The sequence below is a fragment of the Chionomys nivalis genome, chromosome 4 (genome assembly GCF_950005125.1).
Source record: "Chionomys nivalis chromosome 4, mChiNiv1.1, whole genome shotgun sequence".
NCBI lineage: Eukaryota > Metazoa > Chordata > Mammalia > Rodentia > Cricetidae > Chionomys > Chionomys nivalis.
In genome coordinates, this window is record NC_080089.1 from 76,283,595 (window position 1) to 76,301,281 (window position 17,687).

At 40.6% G+C, this 17,687-nt stretch overlaps 1 protein-coding gene across 2 annotated transcripts in view; it reads right to left on the bottom strand.

Moving 5' to 3' along the window:
* Positions 1 to 8,800, bottom strand: part of Mlip (muscular LMNA interacting protein) — a 234,116-nt gene extending 225,316 nt beyond the window's left edge. For both annotated transcript variants that reach the window (XM_057768671.1, XM_057768666.1), the window contains exon 1: positions 8,645 to 8,800. In XM_057768671.1, the coding sequence (XP_057624654.1) occupies positions 8,645 to 8,713 (69 nt within the window). In that variant the 5' untranslated portion in view covers positions 8,714 to 8,800. The remainder of the gene's footprint in view (positions 1 to 8,644) is intronic.
* Between the last annotated feature and the right edge of the window lie 8,887 nt (positions 8,801 to 17,687).

Here is a 17,687-nt window from a genome sequence, read left to right on the forward strand (position 1 = left end):
GAGTTTCATTCACCGTGCCTATACCAGAAGGACTCAAACTGCTACTATCTCCGGATTAAGGGGAACTGATAGCCTCTTCTGGCCTCTGCAGGCACCTGCATGCACTCACATGTATACACACACACACACACACACACACACACACAATTTAAAAAAATAAATCAAGGAGTTTCTGGTCCAAGACATCTGATGGATGAAGTAGATATCTCTTGGCCACTCAAAGAAAGTTTTAAAATCAAACTCACAACAAAGAGACCCGGCAGAAGAAGAGAATCAGTATGAAAAAAGCATGCTGTAATTTTCTGGGGAAAAGGAAATGCACGTGAGCTGTGGGATGAAGCTGAGTTGAAGAAAAGGATCCTAGTGGGTGCCTTATAAACCCTGAGGGTGCCACAATCAGGGAAAGAAAATCCCACAGAGCCTCCACTGTGATGCTAAAGTTAGACAAGAGCTCTGTGGAAGTCTGCGGGGAGGGTCTCATTCTGCACCTCAGATCAGTAGGTGAAGTAGTCAGGAACTAAACAGACTACAGACTCCCCAGTGGTATGAATGAATGAATGAATGCATATGGATGAATGGGTGGATGGGTGGATATGGATGGATATGGATGGGTGGATAGGTGGATGGATGTATGTGTGGATGGATGGATGCACCTACAGGGGAGCAGAGCAGACAGTCTGAAAAAAATCTGCAGAAATTCCCAGCTGAGAAGCTGAGCTCAAACTGAATAAAAAAATTTTTAGAAAGTCAGAATGGTAAAGATTTTATTTCACTTCCCACAGGCTAAAGAGAACCCTACTCTGCAATAAGCTTGTTAATTCATGCTGACATTTTCTGCCTTCAGCCTCACACTATGACATGATGTCCCCGGAGAAATTATAACAGGCTTGAAAAGCAATCCTACTGGCTCTCTGATCTTCTAAGATGAAGGTTATCAAGTTTGCACTTAAAATCATGATCCCTAGATTGCTGTACCCTGATATTTACAAAGGCACAAGGACTATTTTGAAGAAAAAGTTGGGGACATGGGAGGATGTTCCCCAGAGGCTCCCCATGCAAGGAAACGCCCATTAACTCAAAAAGCTCAGGAAAGGAGCCTTGGGAAATGTTTAGGTAGAAAGTATTTGCAACAGGCCAGCAATTAAACCACAGCTATCTTCCAGAAAGTCTCTGGAAATCATCTTGTTTCCATGAAGGTCATGTAGCAATGTAATTCCACTCCGGCGATAATCTATTCCTCATCCCCAGCCCCTATGGGGAATCATGCTTGGGGCTGAACTTATACACAGTTGTAATTCCCACGGTGAAGACTTGCAACGTATCCCCCGCCCCAAACTGTGTGCTCTAAATGTCGCTTTGAAAGCCGAATTAACAGCCTGCAATCCATCCGTCTTGCTTCTGTATTTGCCCTCACACACAGCTACATCAAAAGAGCCATTCAAACAGCCCATCCCGGACTTACATTATCAGCAGACACTGCTTTAATTAGCAGTGCTTCTCAAAAGGCTGGATGGCTTCAAGAACTGGATTTGAACCAGAAAGCAGAAATCTGGATCCTCATCAGTTTCTTAACTCACCCTGGGTTCTAATAGTCCCCAACCCTCGTTTTTGTCCACGGGGGTGAAAAAGAAACGCAGAACACTGACCAGGATTTCAGCTCTCTTGAGCTCCTGCGTTTTCTTGTTTTTTTTTTTTTTTTTTTTTTTTTTTTTTTTGAACCTGCTGTGATGCAGAGGGACTAAAATTAAAGCAGCGAGAGAGCGAGCTGAGATATCTGTGTCAGGTGCTCTGCAGGGGCGACGGAAACTACAAAACAGAATGAGTCACAGCTGAAGGGGCCATTTTGGAAATGATATTTAAAACAGGAATCTATATGTTCTCAGTTTTCACTACTGATAAAACCACAATGTTTATTATGAGAAAATACTATACTTCCTGTACAAATATCAAGACTCTTAAATTTTCTTCTCTTCACTTATTCCACGACGTTCTCCCATGATCAAATTCCTGAATCGTTATTGTTTCTCAGTTAAAAATAAAAAAGCAAAAAATACTCAACTTTAATACATGAGTACTGAACTTCAAATTCCATACTTTAAAAGAACTTCATCTAAGAGCAATAACTTCTACCAACACATTTTACATATAAAAAAAATAAACTTTCTCAGGATCGCTTATATTTGCAAGGGATTTACTGAGTCCCCAGTCAGAGGACGTTTTTCACACAGATGAAATACTATACAGTTCAACATTTGAAAAACAATCGAACCACTCACTTTGTAGATAAGGAAGCCAAAGGTTAAATGCTTTGTCAAAGATCACAAAAACACATTTTTTTTTCTAATGCTGGGCTCCTTGAAGAAACCCACCGTGTCTGGCACCAATTGAAAGCCCTTGCCGCCCTCAACACATATGCACCCCAGGATCACATGCAGACCTAAATGTGGGTTTTTATAGACAGGAAAGGGTAGGATCACAACATCCAGTTCATGGGTTCATCATTTTCCAGTCTCCCTTTCCTTTACAGGTGCACAGTAGGACTTCAGTTCTCCCGACCTTCACAGTATGTCACCACCCTCTCTTGTTTACTCAGTGGTCACGCAGTCTTCAAGATCGTTTATTATTTATTTGTTACTGTCTTTAAAAGAGAAGGGGCTAGAAATACATCAGGATAGGATTGTTCTTGCAAAAAAGAAATGTGTGGAAAAACGCAACTCTCGGTTTCTCCAAACTGTGTGCCGCTGTATCTCGTCACCTGGGGTAAAGCCAGGATTCCCTGACTGCTCAGAAGAGAGATGGGAAGTCCTGGTTCTTCAGAAAACTGTCTTAACCAGTGACACAGAAGGCACAATCCTACAACATCTTCAGTGGATTCTCAGAGAGGTTTTGTTTTCCTGAGAAAAAAAGCTAAATAAATTACTAAATAACAATAAATTAGCTAACCACATCATTCCTTAAGATTCAGAAGTGACCGAGAGTCCAAAATCCCAGAGAAACCTGCCCTGAAGCTTCTCTGTGTGCACTCTGGCTCAGGAAGGGTTACTGAGGAACTCTTTGTAGCATTTTGCCTACCTGGGTTTTGAAAATAATTATTTCCAAAGAGTACTTTGGATATAGACTTATTATAGATTGCTGGCACTCTTCGGAGAAAAGGGGCCAATAAATAAAAGATTCAATAATAACTGAGCCATCCCGAAAGGTGTGCCAAGTGGAAGAGTTGAATGTGCAGTAGGCAACCACATGTTAATCATGCTAGAATGCCCACCATTGCCCATAACGAGAGAGAGAGAGAGAGAGAGAGAGACAGAGACAGAGACAGAGACAGAGACAGAGAAACAGACAGACAGACAGAGACAGAGAGAGCGCTAGCAACAGCATAAGGGAATTGAGGTGTAGGAATAAATTAACTCACTCTCAGTAAGTGATCAGACAGAACAGCCGGCCACACAAGGCAATTTCATCAGTGAAATCCCAGCACATGGCACAGCAGGAATCATTTGTTCACGTTGAGTAGTGAAGAAATGAATGAAATAAGGTTTCCAACACAAGTAAGCCCATACCAATGAATAGGAAAGTTTTTATCTTTCCTGTATGTTGACCACCACCAAAATTAACTGGTTATTAAAATCCAATAATTGTGCCACCTTATATTCAGAGACTTACCACTCCCTCATTCTAGAAATTCTCCTGTAAGGAATACTGCACAAATCAGACGCATCCATGCATACTTAACAAGTAACACAACAAAAAATAACAGCAAAAACTTTTTATCACCTGCCTTCAATACTGGATTCTTGATGCCAATTAACTCTAACAAGACATGGTTAAAAAGAAAAAGAAATAAGTAAATATTATGGGGAAATATGCTACTGCATGAAACACTCTATCATTGCCCCATTGTTTTGACGAGTAATTATGGACTTGCTACCACAAATCCATATAAGAAATTGGAATGTCTGTGCTGTGTATGCTTAGAATACTTCCAAACTACTGAAATCTATGCTCATTGTTCATAATCCATTTAAAGTAATTAAAGCTTACTAATTGTTTTAAAGACAGAGCCTTTTACACATTCTCTCTGCCTCATTCAAGGTAGCCACTCAGAACCACATACTGATTTGAAATCCCTTTTCCTGGGAACATTTATACCTGTGCTATATACCCAACAAAATGCAATGACATCAGGAATTATAACAAAAGTATTCATTCTATACTTTTCTTTTTGCTAACAAATTTGTTCTTAGACAGTAACTAATTTTCCTTCTATTGATGGAACTATGACTTTTACTTAAAGAGCTAAATTTCTCTAGGTTATCACAGAATTTCAAAAGCACAGTCCTTTACATTTTACATTTTACCACAATGATTAATATTTTAATTTTATTTTCACTGTATTCAAAACTAATCAAAATGAACTTCTCTCTATACTCAAAAATATTATGGGATAATTATATGTTGTTGGATAAGCCATTATTGAAATTCAAAATAAGTCATGAAAAGTAAAATTTAAGTTTTCATCTTCTTATGTCATATTTCCTCTTAGAATTCTAATCATCAGATGCTTTATTTGCCACCTAGAGGGCTTCTTTTCCTTAAGGAAGCAATATTTACATCACCCCAAAATTGCCTACAATCTCGCTCTGCTTCTAACAAGTTTCAATATAAAATGATTAAAGCAGACACTCTCTTGTTATTATTTTATGATATCATTGAACTTTCAATACTTGAGACAATGAGATTATGTTTTGAGACACTTCACATTAACACAATAGGGATTACTGGATTTATGCATGATATTTAGTTGGTTTTATCATCTCTTAAACCACGTTACGTTAAAATGCCCTAAGGTACATGATTATTTTTACTATGTTCATGTATGAATAGTTTCTTTTCATTTCAAGATTTCATTTACTATAAATGTGAGTAACCTCTTTGCTGGTGCACTTTAGTCTAAATAAGAGGTATTGTAAAGAACAGCCAGGATATTTTGCATTGGTTATACTTATTTATTAAAACATACTAAATAAAAGTTAACGACTGTTTTTAAACTACTCCAAAATTTACTTTATTTTATAGATTTTGGTGGCACCTAGCTGGAAGTTACTGTCATATAAGATCCAAGTTATGTATAAAGTAATACATAAAAATCAAAAGACTAACTTACATGCTAACATACATGATCTTATAATTATATTCCAGAGCACATGGTTTCTCAGAATGCTCAACTGCCTCTACAAGCATGTTAAAGCATGTCACACTCATCCATGAACTTAAGAAACACTAAATCAAGCTCCACTGTATCCCACAATGTATGTTAAATACAATAGAAGTCTCAAAAGTACATTCCCTAGAGTTTTCTGAATGTTCTGAGAACAGCCAGAACCATTTTTGGAGGAAGTCATAAAAAGAAAAAAATAAAAAATAAATAAATAAAAAATAAATAAAAATTCAGTTCCTAGGAACACAGTTAAGGATGCACAGGACAAGAAAAACAAAAATTCATTCACCACTAACATCTGTGGTAGTCGAAATGACCACGCTGAAATATGTCAAAAATACCGCCCCGCAACCCACACCATAGTCCACAAGCCTTAGCTTTATTGTAATCTGACTTTGCAGGTTCGAAGACTGAGACATTAGCTTCATAGCTCGTCTCTCAAGGGCTGGGAAGGTACCGAGAAATCCATGTGAACTGATTTTTCACTACGATGTTCGCAAGTTTGATATGATCTCCACCTGATTATGAGTGACTTCACTCAGCACTGACAAATTCAGAGATCTTTGAAAAACTTGAAAGAAAAGAACATAGCTCCCAGAAATCTTTACTTTTAGTGTCCAAACATCAATAAATTCAGGGCAAACACAATAATCAACATTTAAAGGTATATTGAACCATATATATGATTCAGAGGATTAAAGGGTGGCCAGGCTGATGTAATGATTGAAGTTCGGATACCCAGCACCTGCACCAAAGCCAGACAGGTGGGTCCCCTGCCTATAATCTCAATACGTGCAGGGGCAGCAACAAGGGATCCCTAGAGCACACTGGTTAACCAGACAAACCAGAGTCAGCAAGCTCCAGGCTTAGCTAGAGATTCTACCTCAATAAGTAAAGTGGACTCAGAAACAGATTCAACAGCAGCTTTGGCCCTCCACTTTCATAAAAACACAAGTTCATGTGTATCCACACACATTTGAACATGTGAACATGAATATACACACATGCACACATACACACAAAAAATAGTGGAAATTTAATTCCTTCACCACAGGATAGCATACAGCTAGGACCACCACTTCAGTTCTGTCTGTCTCTAGTAGAATAAATTGATGCCTTTCAAGATGCTGCGGGCTGTTGATTTTCTTATTTATTCATACAGATATTAACTTAAATTTAATAAATGAGGCTGCGTGTGCTGCTTCACAGCATGATGCATATTACATTGTTCATTAAAGTCCAGAGAAATGCAACTTTAAGCAAGGTGCAGATGAGACTATTATAAAATACAAATATTAAAGTGTTTTGGTAGCAAAATATACTCTCCTTTAAAAAACATAATTAAAGAAATACTACTATTTAAAATAAACATAGTGAATAATTTTCAGAACAGAGTTAACTCCAAATAAAGTATGTTTAAACTATTTTAGCAATCTAAATAAATATACTGAGTTGACAGTGACAAAGAAAGCAGCCACAGATGTGTTTGGATGCATAGGCACAAAGCAACTGCATGTTCACTGTGTTGGGGTTAATTTTTTTCTCAGATGTATTATACATTTCTCAGCTCTCTTATCCAGAAAACAATAACTATGAATTAGTCTTTTCTTGATATCAGTACCATCAGGATCCCAGCATCTGAAAGGTGGCTAAAAGAATGGACAGCTATGCTGTCCATGTCATTTTTTCCCTGATACTAGCTTTTGTGCATTCCTTCTTTCCATGGGGGTTGTCTCTGCACCACAAGCTGAATTCTCCTGTGCTTTCTCTCCCTTCCACTGCCATACTGTCCTCCTGTCTTCTGGAAATTAATCAGAGACAAGCCTGAGGCCTCTGCAGCCGTCACATTCCTCTAAGGAGATACTTTTTGCTCACTTTTAGATTTATAGTTGGTTTCAAGGTAGAGTGGGGCATGCAAGATGTCTGACCTTCCAGAAAGTGAAACGTTAATGCATCAAATCATGTCAAATAATAAGAGATCATTTTCACTTTGTGCATTTGCCCCAAGTCCACTGTGCTTATTTGTAACACTAACTCGGAGTTAGAGCGGACGCCAGTTCACAGCAACCCTCAAGTCACATATTTTTATCAGGGTGTGACAACACTCGGCACTTACACTTATCTAGATTTTCCTTTGCTTTAAAATGAATTTCAGTGGTCTCTTTTTATAACTTGTTTGTGTGTATATAACATATAAGTGTGCACATGTATGTATGTGTGTATGTGTGTGTGCTGTGTAAGTGTGTTGTGTGTGTGTCTGGGGTAAGTGTTTTTTAGCTAAGTCAACAAACCAATGTGAAAACAGGTAATGCTAGAGACTTCCTACATACACATAATAGCTTTTAATCTTCACAAACCCTTCAAACTAGTTATTGCTGTCCCCTGTCTTATAAGCAAGTTAACTGGGGGTCAGAAAGATTGAACAAAATCCCAAAGTTTTCCACTTGGAAGTTGAGTAACAAGAATTTTCATGCAAATATTTCTGACTCAAAAGCCCTAGTTATTTCTATAATATTTGACCTTTCCATAAAGTCAAAATGAAAAATACTCTGTGGTCATTATATGCTACACAATGTCCACAATTATTACTCAAAATGAGGACAACCTGAGTCCTTTAAGGAACATTTATATTTCATCCAAAATATCTTTAAGATATTGAAATTTTAAAATTCTTCAAGAATATTCAAGTGATGATGTTTTTCCATTTTTAGATTTTAACTTCAGGTACCCAGAACAATATGATCACACAAGTAGGGCCTTATCAGAATCTTTAGGGCTTAACTTTAAGCTTCTCTGTTGCTATTAAATGAGGCATGCATGATTCTAACATCTGCTTTGTAACCGTGGTAAGCTTGCACGCAAAGTTACCCACCTCAACCCAGTAGGTGGACCAAGTGTAGCACGTTATACTGGGGAAAATTATAAGTGATTACAGTCAATTGACCATTAATTGCTTAGCATCCAAGTAATACTGTTTTTATAACTTCTGTGGCACAAAAAGAAAGAGATCCAAATTTTTATAATGAGTAAACTTTAACCTAAATTCATAAAACTCGGGCCATAAGATATTAAAATATTCTACAGCACTTTTGTGAATATTTGCCGCATTCCCCCAGGAAACTGGCCTCTGAACACCAATCACTCTGTGTATCAACAAGCACGGTAGAGGTTCAGGGCAAAGGACTCCAGCTTTGAGAGTGGAGGGAGATGTCATTCAAATCAAGTTTGCCCACTTCCCAGGAATGAAACTTTCTGTAGAACCTTATTACATCATTTTCAGGAAAACTAGAAGACTCGTTAATGACAAGATTATTGACCAGTTCAAAATGGAAACTGAGACAGGGTAACAACGTTTCTAATCTGTGACAGCTGCCCTTTCACCCTGCCAATTTTAAACTTGAGTTTGCTGAATCCCCGGGATCTTACCGTCACTTTCTCCTCTAAATTCTTGCTCTTCTTTAGTGAGTTTCCTTGTTCATGTTTCTCAAATTCCATGCTGAAAGAATGAGAGAGAGGGGGAGAAAGAGAATGAAAGAGAGAGAGGTCCAGATTCCGTCTAGAAAATGATTTGACATGCTTGCATGTTAGATAATGCCAGGCATTCCACGTTGTAAGAGCCTGGGACACTATCAGAAGCTCTGGCGATAATTTCTGGTTAGCTAGTGTTTCCATTTATAGATGTTCAAACCCCATAAACAGAGCACTGAAGAGAAGTCAGGCAGCTGGCCCTAGATAATGATAAATGTCACTAAACATAAAAGCAACCCTTCAGCAGGAGAATATCCGACAAGTTTGCTTCCCTGAACACAGAAAGATGCTCATAACAGGCAGTTTTGCCAGAGATTTCATCAACTGGAACAGAGTAAAATATACTCCAGAACCCATCTTTATATGCCAATTTCAAAGGACAAATGTGATGGTCACAGAACAAACATGACTGGGCTAAGTTAATCCTTTCAGAGTCCAGTTTTCATCCTAGAAGTGTAGACACATATGTCTAATAAAACGAAACAGCTATAATGCTGCTTAGAGAGAAAGAGCAAATGACCAATCAAACGCGGAAAGACACACGATGTGGGAAGTCAAGTGGTATTGCCAGGTCCTTCTCTGAAATCTTGACAAACTACGTTTGGAAATACCATGAGATAATGCTGGTATTTCCCTTCACAAAGGCCAGTGTTGGCCCTTCTTATCTCATCTCTTCCACTGGGAAGAGAGTTATGACAGAGGAGGCAAAATGCATTTTATCCAATGCAACAAATGTTCTCAGAGACCTTCAGAAAACATTACATGCCTTAAAGAAAGTTAATCTCATGGGTTAGCGGTAAATAACTCCTATGCTTTGTAGCAAAACAGACTTGCGGATGGCATTTACAAAAATCAAAGTGTCTTTCAGAGTAAGTAAAAATGATCTCTCTGGAGCTTAGTTAGCCCCCCATCCAGTTTCGACATCCATTTTAACAACGTTTTTTTTTTTTACCGTCACTCATATTTTTTAATTAGTTTTCCTTCATTGACGAAGAAGGTACTTGAGGAAATAGTTTGGAAGACTATATCTGTCAGTGACTTCTTGACTCTCTGTTGCTAGGCAAGGCTGCCCCAGAGTTTACTCTGTATCATGATGGAAGGGAGGACAGCAGGAGGGGTGCGTTCTAGAAGAAGGAAGCTGGTTCTGTTTCAGGGTGATCAATCCAGAAACTCCACACTGGAATTACAGGGGAAATGATTTTCCCTTTCGGCTCAACTCTGATTCAGGGAAGAGAATCACACATGCTAGCTGCTCTCCTAACAAGTTACAACATGATACCTTGTGAGTTTACCTTATTAGCTTGTGAGTTTCATATATTAATTCAGAGGCAAATTGTTTAAAATGTGTGTGAATTGAACTTCTAAAATATCTCTCGGGGGTGCGGGGGACATCATGGAGCAACAACAAAAGGAAAATCCTGTTTGGCATGCTCCATGGATGCCCGAAGAAGAAACCAGTGGCCATGAGGCAGGAAAACATGGCCTAGTGGTGTAGAGTCGACTGGGAGGGAAGGCTGACAAAGAGGAAGCGGGGCTGTTCAGGCAATGCAATGAGGATCTGCCGTGATGGAGGTCACCCTGGTCAAGCGGTACTTTGTTTTTATTTTATTTTTTTTCATGATTAAATAATCTTCATTACTGTTTCTGTGACATCTTAATTGAAATCAGATCCTCACACTCTGCTGGTAAACAAGCCCTTCCCTGACCAAGGTTCAAGCTGAGAGGAAACATAAAACACCAGGAACGTTGCCAGCCACACCTTCTTTCAGTCCCCAAAGCTCTCCATGTGTCCCACGGCCCTTCCTAGGTGCCTCCATCAGGTCTTTTTGGCCTCGGCCCTGCGGGCCATCAGATGCTCCAGGAAGGCTTGGAGATGGCTCCAAATGGCTCCGTTGGCAGACATGAGCGGCTCTCCCAGGCCCCCGAGGACACCACCATATAGGGTCCCTCAAGCAGTACTTTAAAATTAGTAATATAAAATTTAAAGATTCCTAGATTTATGTGACCAACATAATCAAGATCTGGATTTTCTTGTAGTAACCCGGGTACTAACGCCCTGTCTTACACTTATTGTCCCTTATGTATTTCTTTAACATTTTCTATATAACCTCTCAATAAATTCTTAGAAATAAATCCAAGAAGAGGACATTATTATTACACCATTATTGTGGGCTGCATTGTACCCCCCTCCAAATTCACATGTTGATGTCCTAATTCCCCGACACCCTAGAATATGTCAGCATCGGTAATTAAGATTAAATGACACCATTAAGATGGACCTTAATCCAGTTTAATTGGTGTCCTAAGGAAATTGGGACACAGGTCACCACAGACAAACAACAATGTGAAATTCAACCCAACGGGCAGTTAGCTTCTTTGAGTCAAGATAAGATATTTTAGAACTAACTCCACTGACATTTTGATCTCAGACTTCTGGTCTGCAGAATGGTAAGGGCACAAATTTCTATTGTTCAAACCATGCAGCTAGTGGTATTTGTTCTTGACTCCCTAACAAACCTATTTCAACTGTGACAAAGCCAACATCAACACAGATAGTAGCAACTGGCATCTGAGCTCCAACCGAAGCTCCTCACTAACCACTGTGGACTGTAGCTTCTCTGAGCAGTTTCACCGTGGGCATGACCGGGTGAGTGTGCCATACACAGGGTTCTAGGTTTCCACCATTTATTCTATTTTCAAAAAAATGTGTTTTAACATACTTAAGCTATGATTCTGGGACAAGAAATTTTCTTATGTGAGAGAGAGAGAGAGAAAGAGAGAGAGAGAGAGAGAGAGAAAGAGAGAGAGAGAGAGAGTCAACCCCAAAGGTCCTACTACTCTCCAAGAATATAGGAGCTGCTAATAATTACTGTGCAGAGATTTCTTTGATGGCATAGGTGCCCATACATTGCCCATCCTATCCTATATAACCTCTGCCCCATGTTCCTGTAAGTAACACAAATTAAAGCTACTGGTTCACCAAGCTGGACGAGTGAAATCACTTCTTTGGTTCGCCATTGATGCTCTACTGGATTTGAGCAGACATTTGCTCAATGTCTCCTCTAGGAAAGTGAGGCAAGAGTGATGTAGTATACCTATATAATATACATAAAAATATTATTCTAGACCAACCCAGAGCAGTGAGGGCCTGACTAGAGGGCAGGCCTCAAGGTCCCCGCCAGGGAAAGCGGGCCCCCGCTGCTGGGGCTGCAGTCTCTGCTGTGATCTCCTGGACCTGCTCTGCCTGCGCCCTACTTCCCTTTGTCCCTGGCTCATTGGGGCATCCAGGAGTTCCTGTGTAGGTGCCGAGAAGTTTCATCGGGACGGGTGAGTGTGTGCTATCCTGGGGCGGACGGTCCCGGTAGAGAGCACAAACGCCCCTCCCCCAGCTCCTGCTGCAGGGCTTTCTCTCCTACACACCCGCCCCCACCCCCACCCCCAAGCCTGCCTTGTCTGCAAGGTCCTTAGCTGTGGAACAGTTTCCTGCCCTTTCACTAAGGCTACCAGCCCAGACCAGTGAGTGCCTGACTAGAGGGCAGGCCTCAAGGTCCCCGCCAGGGAAAGCGGGCCCCCGCTGCTGGGGCTGCAGTCTCTGCTGTGATCTCCTGGACCTGCTCTGCCTGCGCCCTACTTCCCTTTGTCCCTGGCTCATTGGGGCATCCAGGAGTTCCTGTGTAGGTGCCAAGAAGTTTCATCGGGACGGGTGAGTGTGTGCTATCCTGGGGCGGACGGTCCCGGTAGAGAGCACAAACGCCCCTCCCCCAGCTCCTGCTGCAGGGCTTTCTCTCCTACACACCCGCCCCCACCCCCACCCCCAAGCCTGCCTTGTCTGCAAGGTCCTTAGCTGTGGAACAGTTTCCTGCCCTTTCACTAAGGCTACCAGCCCAGACCAGTGAGTGCCTGACTAGAGGGCAGGCCTCAAGGTCCCCACCAGGGGAAGCAGGCCCCTGCTGCTGGGGTTGCAGTCTCTGCTTGTGATCTCCTGGACCTGCTCTCCCTGCCCCCTATTTCCCTTGGTCCCGGGCTCATTGGGGCCACCAGGAATCCCTGCATAGGTGCTGAGAAGTCCCATCTGGATGGGTGAGTGTGTGCTATCCTGGGGCGCACTGTCCCGGTAGCGAGCACAATCGCCCCCCCCCCCCAGCTCCTGCTGCAAGGCTTTCTTTCCTACACACCCGCTCCCCACCCCCACCCCCAAGCCTGCCTTGTCTGCAAGGTCCTTAGCTGTGGAACAGTTTCCTGCCCTTTCACTAAGGCTACCAGCCCAGAGCAGTGAGTGCCTGACTAGAGGGCAGGCCTCAAGGTCCCCGCCAGGGAAAGCGGGCCCCTGCTGCTGGGGCTGCAGTCTCTGCTGTGATCTCCTGGACCTGCTCTGCCTGCGCCCTACTTCCCTTTGTCCCTGGCTCATTGGGGCATCCAGGAGTTCCTGTGTAGGTGCCGAGAAGTTTCATCGGGACGGGTGAGTGTGTACTATCCTGGGGCTGACGGTCCCGGTAGAGAGCACAAACGCCCCTACACTAAGGCTACCCAACCAGAGCAGTGAGTGCCTGCCTAGCGGGCAGGCCTCAGCAACCCCCGAAAGGGAGTGCAGGCACCTCCAGCTTGTACTGCAGTGTCGCCTGTGTTCTACTCGACCCCGCCCGACCCCTTGCATTCGGCCTTCTTTACGCGGGTCATTGGAATACCACGCATCCATGTTTTGGTGTTGAGGAGTTCATCTGGAAGGGAACGGTTCCTGCCCCTACACTGAGGAAATACACCTAGAGAGTTAGTCACAGCAAAGACTGGTCCAAGACATCAGGCCTCTCCTGGCTCCATTTGAAGGAAAAGATGGGCAGGCGCCAATGCAAGAATTCCCCCAACAACTTGAAAGGCAACGTGACATCACCAGGATCCAGGAATACCGAAATGAGAAGTGTACACCCTAATCCAGAAGAATTAGAAGAATTCGACTCAAAAGTGAATTTTATGAAAATAATAGAGGACCTTAAACAGGAGGTGAAAAACTGCCACAACCAATTAGAGATTACAAACAAAAAGGTAGAGGAAATGAATAAATCTCTCAAAGATACCCAAGAAAACCAAGAGAAACAAGAAAAAGTAATCAAACAGGTAAGGGAAACGGTTCAAGACTTGAAGAATGAAGTGGAAGTAATAAAGAAAACACAAACCGAGGGAAGGATGGAGATGGAAAATTTGAATAAACGAACAGGAACTACAGAGACAAGTATCACCAACAGATTACAAGAAATAGAAGAAAGAATCTCAGACACTGAAGATACCATAGAGAAAATAAACACTCTCATCAAAGAAAACAGCATAACCAACAAATTCTCATCACAAAACATTCAGGAAATCTGGGACACAATAAAAAGACCAAACCTAAGAATAATAGGGATAGAAGAAGGAGAAGAAGTACAGCTCAATGGTCCAGAAAATATATTTAATAAAATTATAGAAGAAAACTTTCCCAACCTTAAGAAAGATATTCCTTTGAAGGTCCAAGAAGCATACAGAACACCAAATCGACTGGATCAAAAAAAAACATCTCCTCGTCATATAATAATCAAAACACAAAACATACAGAATAAAGAAAGAATATTAAGAGCTGCAAAGGAAAAAGGTCAAGTTACCTATAAAGGTAAACCTATCAGACTTACACCTGATTTCTCTATGGAAACCATGAAAGCCAGAAGGTCCTGGATAGATATACTGCAGAAACTACGAGACCATGGATGCAAGCCCAGACTACTATACCCAGCCAAGCTTTCATTCACTATAAATGGAGAAAACAAAATTTTCCAGGATAAAAACAAATTTAAACAATACGTAGCCACAAATCCAGCCCTTCAGAAAGTAATTGAAGGAAAATCACAAACCAAGGAGTACAACAATGCCCACAATAACTCAGACATCTAATGACCCTCCACCAGCACAACTTGAAGAAGGGAAACACACAAACTCTACTACCAAAAGAAGGAAAGAAAGAAAGAAAGGAAAAATGACCGGAGTTAACAACCACTGGTCATTAATATCACTTAATATCAATGGACTCAACTCACCTATAAAGAGGCACAGGCTAAGAGATTGGATACGAAAACAGGATCCAACATTCTGTTGCTTACAAGAAACACACCTCAACCACAAAGACAGACATCTACTCAAAGTAAAGGGCTGGGAAAAGGTTTATCAAGCAAATGGACCTAAGAAACAAGCAGGTGTGGCCATACTAATTTCTAAGAAAGTTGACTTCAAACTAAAATCAATCAAAAGAGATGGAGATGGACATTTTTTACTCATAACAGGAACAATTCACCAGGATGAAGTCTCAATCCTGAATATCTATGCCCCTAATATAAAAGCACCCACTTATGTAAAAGAAACGTTACTAAAACTCAAGGCAGTCATCAAACCACACACACTAATAGTAGGAGATTTCAACACTCCTCTCTCACCAATGGACAGGTCAATCAGACAGAAACCTAACAGAGAAATAAGAGGATTAAGGGAGGTAATGAACCAAATGGACTTAACAGACATCTATAGAACATTCCACTCAAATAAGAAAGAATATACCTTCTTCTCTGCAGCTCATGGAACCTTCTCGAAAATAGACCACATACTCGGTAACAAAGCAAACTTACACAGTTACAAAAAAATATCGGTAACCACCTGTGTCTTATCAGATCACCATGGATTAAAGTTAGAATTCAACAACAATGCTATCCCCAGAAAGCCTATGAACTCATGGAAATTGGACAGTCAACTACTGAACCACACCTGGATCAAGGAAGAAATAAAGAAAGAAATTAAAGTCTTTCTTGAATTCAATGAAAACGAAGACTCAACATACTCAAACCTATGGGACACTATGAAAGCAGTGCTAAGAGGAAAGTTCATAGCATTAAGTGCCCACATAAAGAAAACGGAGAAAGCACACATTGGAGACCTAATAGCCCACCTTAAAGCTTTAGAAAGAAAAGAAGCAGACTCACCTAGGAGAAGTAGAAGACTGGAAATAATCAAATTGAGGGCTGAAATCAACAAAATAGAAACACAGAAAACAATCCAAAGAATCAATGAAACAAAAAGCTCGTTCTTGGAGAAAATCAATAAGATTGATAAACCCCTATCCAAACTAATCAAACGGCGGAGAGAGAATACGCAAATTAACAAAATCAGAAACGAAAAGGGAGACATAACCACAGACACAGACGAAATTCAGAGAATCATTAGATCTTACTACAAAAACCTGTATGCCACAAAATTGGAAAATGTAAAAGAAATGGACACTTTTTTAGATAAGTACCATATACCAAAGTTAAACCAGGACCAGGTGAACAATCTAAATAGACCTGTTAGTCGCGAAGAATTAGAAGTTGTTATAAAAAACCTTCCCACCAAAAAAAGCCCAGGTCCAGACGGCTTTAATGCAGAATTCTACCAGAACTTCCAAGAAGACCTAATACCTATACTCCTTAATGTATTTCACAATATTGAAACAGAGAAGTCATTGCCAAATTCCTTTTATGAAGCTGAAGTTACTCTGATACCAAAACCACACAAAGACACAACCAAGAAAGAGAACTACAGGCCAATCTCACTCATGAACATCGACGCAAAAATACTCAATAAAATACTGGCAAACCGAATCCAAGAACACATTAGAAAAATTATCCATTATGATCAAGTAGGCTTCATCCCAGAGATGCAGGGCTGGTTCAACATACGAAAATCTATCAATGTAATCCATCATATAAATAATCTGAAAGAAAAAAACCATATGATCATTTCATTAGATGCGGAAAAAGCATTTGACAAAATTCAACATCCCTTTATGATAAAGGTCTTAGAGAGATTAGGAATACAAGGGTCGTTCCTAAATATAATAAAAGCAATTTATAGCAAGCCGTCAGCTAACATCAAATTAAATGGAGAGAAACTCAAAGCTATTCCACTAAAATCAGGAACACGACAAGGTTGTCCACTCTCTCCATACCTCTTTAATATAGTGCTTGAAATTCTAGCAATAGCAATAAGACAACATAAGGGGATCAAAGGGATTCAAATCGGAAAGGAAGAAGTTAAACTTTCATTATTTGCAGACGATATGATAGTGTACATAAGCGACCCCAAAAACTCCAGCAAAGAACTCCTTCAGCTGATAAACACCTTTAGTAGCGTTGCAGGATACAAGATCAATTCCAAAAAATCAGTTGCCCTCCTATACACAAAGGATAAGGAAGCAGAGATGGAAATCAGAGAAGCATCACCCTTCACGATAGCCACAAATAGCATAAAATATCTTGGGGTAACCCTAACCAAGGAAGTAAAGGATCTATTTGACAAGAACTTTAAGTCAATGAAGAAAGAAATTGAGGAGGATACCAGAAAATGGAAGGATCTCCCTTGCTCTTGGATAGGGAGGATCAACATAGTAAAAATGGCAATTCTACCAAGGGCAATTTATAGATTCAATGCAATCCCCATTAAAATCCCATCAAAATTCTTCACAGATCTTGAGAGGACAATAATCAACTTTATATGGAGAAACAAAAAACCCAGGATAGCCAAAACAATCTTATATAATAAAGGATCGTCTGGAGGCATTACCATCCCTGACCTCAAACTCTATTACAGAGCCTCAGTATTGAAAACAGCTTGGTATTGGTATAAAAACAGAGAAGTTGATCAATGGAACCGAGTAGAAGACCCTGATTTCAACCCACAAACTTATGAACACCTAATTTTTGATAAAGGAGCTAAAAGTATTCAATGGAAAAAAGAGAGCATCTTCAACAAATGGTGCTGGCAGAACTGGTTGTCAACGTGTAGAAGAATGAAAATAGATCCATATCTATCACCATGCACAAAACTCAAGTCCAAATGGATTAAAGACCTCAATATTAGTCTGAACACACTGAACCTGATAGAAGAAAAA